Source organism: Anarrhichthys ocellatus, unplaced genomic scaffold, assembly GCF_004355925.1.
Source record: "Anarrhichthys ocellatus isolate YVR2014 unplaced genomic scaffold, GSC_Weel_1.0 scaffold4, whole genome shotgun sequence".
Classification (NCBI taxonomy): Eukaryota; Metazoa; Chordata; class Actinopteri; order Perciformes; family Anarhichadidae; genus Anarrhichthys; species Anarrhichthys ocellatus.
The window spans coordinates 10,795,854-10,801,448 of NW_022280034.1; the positions used below are offsets into that span (position 1 = coordinate 10,795,854).

The 5,595-nt window shown below is 38.6% G+C and overlaps 1 protein-coding gene across 2 annotated transcripts in view; it reads left to right on the forward strand.

Annotated features, from left to right (window-relative positions):
* The window catches only part of si:rp71-1c10.7 (tumor necrosis factor receptor superfamily member 12A), a 6,945-nt gene extending 1,698 nt beyond the window's left edge, over positions 1-5,247 (forward strand). The window contains exons 1-4 of one of the 2 annotated variants that reach the window (XR_004212656.1): positions 33-2,872; positions 2,967-3,110; positions 3,460-3,508; positions 3,596-5,247. Coding sequence is in view for 1 of the 2 variants with exons in the window: in XM_031843509.1 (XP_031699369.1) it covers positions 2,774-2,872; positions 2,967-3,110; positions 3,460-3,500 (284 nt within the window). In the remaining variant the exon portion in view is untranslated. Of the gene's footprint in view, positions 1-32; positions 2,873-2,966; positions 3,111-3,459 lie in introns of those variants that run through there. The other variant, XM_031843509.1, reaches the window with a different exon arrangement.
* Positions 5,248-5,595: the final 348 nt, after the last annotated feature.

A 5,595-nucleotide genomic window follows, 5' to 3' on the forward strand; every position in this document is an offset into this window, starting at 1 on the left:
CCCCCCCCCCACCCACACCCCCAGCAGAGTAATAATCCTAAAGTTAATTTAACCAGCAGTTTCAGGTTGTTGTCTGACTTAAGCAACAAGCGCTCCACTCCTCAGGTGTGGTTTCTGATGGAGGTCAACCAACAGTCACGGCTCAGTTCTTCTTGGTGACCTTCTGAACCCTCGTTCGTGAGTCTAGCTGTACATGCTTGATGATGTAGAGCTGAAGTCATCTGGAGAAATGCTTACAAGAACTGTGACACATTTTTGCTGTGACCACAACTATAAAATGAGTCAGTCAGCTCTGCAGGCTGTGGAGGATGTAGAGTCTCTTGGGATGTGAGCATGTGGCTGTAACATAACCACAGAGTTAGAGGTCAAAATGCCTCAAACATGATTTTTTTTTTTCAGAGTCTTTTGGCTGCAGCTGGTTTAATAATGACCTGTACATGATAGGTAGTTTGTGTTAGGTGACCGAGGTGAAGTTGCCATTTTAGTTCTTATTTGTCTGCGGCCTTTGACACAGTCGATTGCTCTATTTTAATGGATCGGCTAGAAAGGTTGGGAAAATCCGGTGTTGCACTAAACTGGTTTTCTTCTTATCCAACTGGAATTTTTTTGCATCCATTGATGTGCTCCTTTAACTTGTGGGGTGCCTCATGGGTCGATTCCTGGCCCCGTTTTATTTTCTCCGTATATGCTCCATAGGGCACTTGATCCAGCAATGTGTTTGTGTGCTTTATCATTGCTACGCTGATGATGCACAACTCTACTTATCCATTAGGCCCGGTGACCTCTCAAATTGAACTACTCTGCACAAGTATCTGGCTGAGATTAGTAATTGGATGTCTCAAAATGTTCTTCAATTAAATCACAGTAAAACTGAAGAACTGTTTTTTGCCCCAGACCAGGTCTCTGCAAACATTCTCAAACACCTAGGGTCAACTATTACAATGTCTTTTGCTTTGAGGGTTACTTTACATCAAGACAGTTATTCAGTCTTGCTATTTTCACCTGAGCAATATTGCAAAAATACACCCAAACCTCCTAACAGTTGGAAATGGTCATCCATTCATTTGTGTCCTCCCACTTAGACTACTGTAATGCTCTTTATTCCTGTCTTAAGCATTAGGACATTTTCACTACTTTCTAATATTTGACAGGCCAAATTATTAATTGAGAATACAAACCAAACGATTAATAGATAATGAAAATTATCGTTGGTTGCAGGCTTAATTGTAAATCCACCAGTCTTAGAAAATAACTACATAAATGTACTGAAGTACTGTGCTTAAGTACAAGTTTGTACTAACTTTACTTGAGAATTTCTTGTTCGCGATGTACTCCAACTACACTATATATCAGAGGTTATTATTCTACATTTTACCCCACTTCATTTTTCTGAAAGCTGCAGTTACTAATTACTTTTCTGTTTAAGCTATAAAAATGGTACTCTACTACTCTCATTTGAAGATTTAATCTACCTCTGAATGTTACTGCTGCACACAATGAGACACAACACATGGAAGTCCAGGGAGGCTTTCTGCACATCAGGTTCCATTACCGTAGATAACAGTAGAACATATATTTGACACCTCACTTGGATGTCAGTGGTCAGACCATTACTATATATTTGTTTATTGCACTTACAGAATCAGTTGGTTTGTCAGCTGCTTGGCTTGATGTCACAATATGCATTACCTGGTGGTGTTTGTCATTGAAGCTGCCACAGTCTCCTACACATTAATTTTACTACTTTAGTATTGTTTCAGTGTTGAGAGAGGAGCCAGTTTGAATATGACAGTTACCACAAATGAGTCATTTTAGGCTCGGGGTGGTTCCTAATGGACACTGACATGGAAGAAAGATTGTTATCATTTTATCTATCAAATATCTGTAGACTATTTTCTTGTTACTCTATCTTGGTCGTATCTGGTATTGTTTCATTCATCCTATAGGCTGACTTGTGTTGTAAAATTGTTTCATTAGAAGTTGGTTTTCAGTGTGATGTCTCAATATTCATTACTTAATGCATAACCTTGGGGTGTTTATACACAAGTGCCTCCTAACCAAAGCCAGGAACCTGCAGAGGAAACTACACACTATTAAAACACTAGAACAGTTTCTACACTCAGCCTGCTATTGGTGTTAACTGTGTCACATCTTCAGGCTAATTCCTTGGTTATCATCTGAGAAGTGCACAGCTTTAATTGTTCAGCTGCCACAAAAAGAGATGAATCTTTTCATTGTGTTCACAGAGGTAGACGCGAAGCAAAAAGCTAAACCACCGTCAACTTCTTTCTCACAGAAGTGTTTGTTTGTTCTCTGGAAGTCGCACACGTACACAGGCGCAAAACAATTCAATGGAAGCACTCTGTAAACACATCCTGCTCTTCACGCACTGCCTGTTCATGCACCAAAAGTTACTGAGTAATTCTCCTTCTTGCAATTAAGTTGCATCAGCACTCTAACCCATAGGAATTTCCCACTTTCGTTTTATGAGAAGAAGAAAGCCACAAAGTTCTTTCACAAGTCAAACCTTTTACTGTATTAGCTGAATCCGCCTCTCCTGCAAGTAACCTGTCTATGATTACTTTAGTTTATTTTATTCCAAAATCAAATATTTTTTAAACATTTGCATGACTCTCAAGTGGTGTCTCTTAATATTACCTCCACATTACAATATTTCAAAGTTTAAGCAGTGGTCTATATTTAATAAATTATGAAAAATGTGTTGCCCTGAAAACCAACTAACCAATGATCTCTGATGTTTTTCTGTGTGCAGGTCAGTGTGGAATTCTAGAGTTTTGGAACTCAGATTTAGACGTTTGTGTGCCGTGTGCATCATGCAAGCAGTACCCAAAGACCCCGTCATGCAACACATGTAAGACATTGAATCAGTTTATGTCAATGACTTCCTGCCATGATATCATTTCTTTCACTGGTTGCAGTTCAAACTCTTTCTGTACAACCAATAGGTATATCTGTGGATGAGACACCTGACGTGTGGAAACTAGCAGCCATCACCAGCTTCTCTGTGCTGGCTGTTGTGCTGGTTGGTGCTGCGCTCATCATCGGGGTCATGGTGCATCGACGCAAGTCACACAAACGGCCTCTGCGTGGTGAGATATTTTCAACTTTGAATCATAGATTAAGCTTTCATGACATAGACAAATGCACCAGATAAAAAATAAAAGTATACATTTTCTCTGACAATCTGTCATGCATTAATTAATTTAATTTAAGGGCTTTAGTTTCACGGTCCTGGTGTTGTGCCTGCTGGTTCACCGTCACACTTACTTACTGTGCCACTTAAGTACAAGGGAGCCATTGTTAATGTCTGTAGGATGCTTCTCCTACTATGTCAAAATGTCTGTTGTGAAAAAGGCCTAAAACAGGTGATCTATTTATGTAATCATTCCACTGCGATGCTGGGGAAAAAATGCTAATTTTTGTCTTGATTTATTACAGAACCCATTGAAGAAACAGCGGGGCCACTTTTCCAGGCTTAAACATTTCAGTAGGTACAACTTTGTTGGAAATGTGACTCTACCTTTATTTACCCATAATTTGATAGTGACTGTAATCTTTGTCATGGCCTTTACAGCCTCAACTTAATCTGGAAACAGATGTGACAGAACCAAGGAGTGACTGGTTCAGACCTGGACGGAGCAACCTCTATGCAGAGAGCTATATACTCTGACTGCAGGTCAGGGTATCTCTTCCCCAGAATAGGATGATTTTAATTTATTGTGACTGTTGGGTGAAGAGATGTGCTCAGTTCTCTCACTCAGTGTAGACCCGACAGTGACTACAGGAGCAACTCTTTCACCTCTGTAGTAATAGTAACATTATATTAGTGGTATCATTCTCAGATATTGTGTGCCTTTACATTCCACTTAAATAATATCTACGTCTGGAAGACCTTCGTGGTTTAACTTTTTTTTTGATTCAGAAAAAAAAGACTACAGTCCTTTCTTCAGAGAGATGGGTGCTTTCCAAATCCTGTGTATTTTCTAGCAGGACTCCAATGAATGTAAGACAGCTACTGCTGCCTGCTGGGCTGTGATCTCCTGCCATTAAGTGGGGTTAGGCGGGGTCTGTCTGCCAGTCATTTACCACAACAGCCTGTTAAAGAAAAATCACATGTGAGTAAGATGTACTGTTGGCACATTAAGGCCATTTGAATGTAGCTACTTTTACAGTAGGTGAAATGTATTCTAGCCTTCTTCCCTGCCAGTACCTGCTCTTTTAGTTGCCTGGTATAGTGAAAAAATCGTTTGATTAACTGTACTCATTCACTGTTACTTATGACAACAAAACAAAGACCCTTTATTGCAGGTTATTACAATATTGTCTTGTCTGTTGTAATGTTACTCGATTTTAGCTGGATTTTTCCTCTACCACAACCCCAGAATTCCCTCGTTACTGTCGCAGTGTTGTAGGACGGGACAGAACACTAGACACACAATCCCAAACTGCTAACATGTGGGAATGTTACAAGTAATGTACTGTAGTGAAGAAAATGACAACTACAGTGTTTTGGTGGAGCTACACAATCCCTATGCGTATTAACTTTGACCTGTTGAATCGTCTTAGATCTCAAGAAATATGTGGAGATATGAGATGTCTGTTTATAATTTTGTGGCCATTGAAACCAGTGAGAACTATGGTGGCCAAGGTTGTTTTCCATTTATTTTTTTAGTTCAGGATGCTTTCTATCTTGATCATCAGTTACTGATGTTTTCTGTGTGGTTGACAATGTTTCAGGTCATATTTTGGATCTGTCTACTTGTGGGTAAAATGCTTGCCCTTTGACAGCAGAATTAGGGAATTACTTAACACACAGATACTTCCTTTTTTCTTTAAGTTTTAATATTATTTATTTTTAAATATCTTGTGTCGTTTTGCATCAATTGCGAGTGACAAGCACAATTTTAAAGGGACTCCAGTGAAGATTTTTGTTAAACTTCCACCAGGCCAGCTAATGATGATACTGAGCAATAACTAACAATTTCCGCATATTTCTCTTGCATTCTATTTCTAATTGTATATACTGTACATGCACTGGCTTCTTGTATGTAATGCAATCGTATCAACTGCTTTGTGTACCAAATGTATTTTCACAATAAAACTGACAACTTCCAATAAATGCAAGTCTTGTTGATATGCAAACTGCAAAGACGGTTCCATTTTCTGCTAGGTAACATTTATCTGAATAATATGACATAAGTCATGGGTTACAGTATTAAATGCCATGAAAACAGCAGAAAAATCTCTTTAAAAAATTCAAAAACAGTAGATGGTACGATAACAATCTTGTATATATCAAAAAAAAATAACATAATGGTATGTCATAAAAAAGTAATAACTCTTGTCAAGTCACAAAATGCCTTAGAAAAGTCATAGTATAGCGTGTCGAAAAAAAGGCAAAAACAGTCATGGTATAGCATGTTGAAAAAGGCAAAAACAGTCATGGTATAGCGTGTCGAAAAAAGGCAAAAACAGTCATGGTATAGCGTGTCGAAAAAGGCAAAAACAGTCATAGTATAGCGTGTCAAAAAAAGGCAAAAACAGTCATAGTATAGCGTGTCGAAAAAAGGCAAA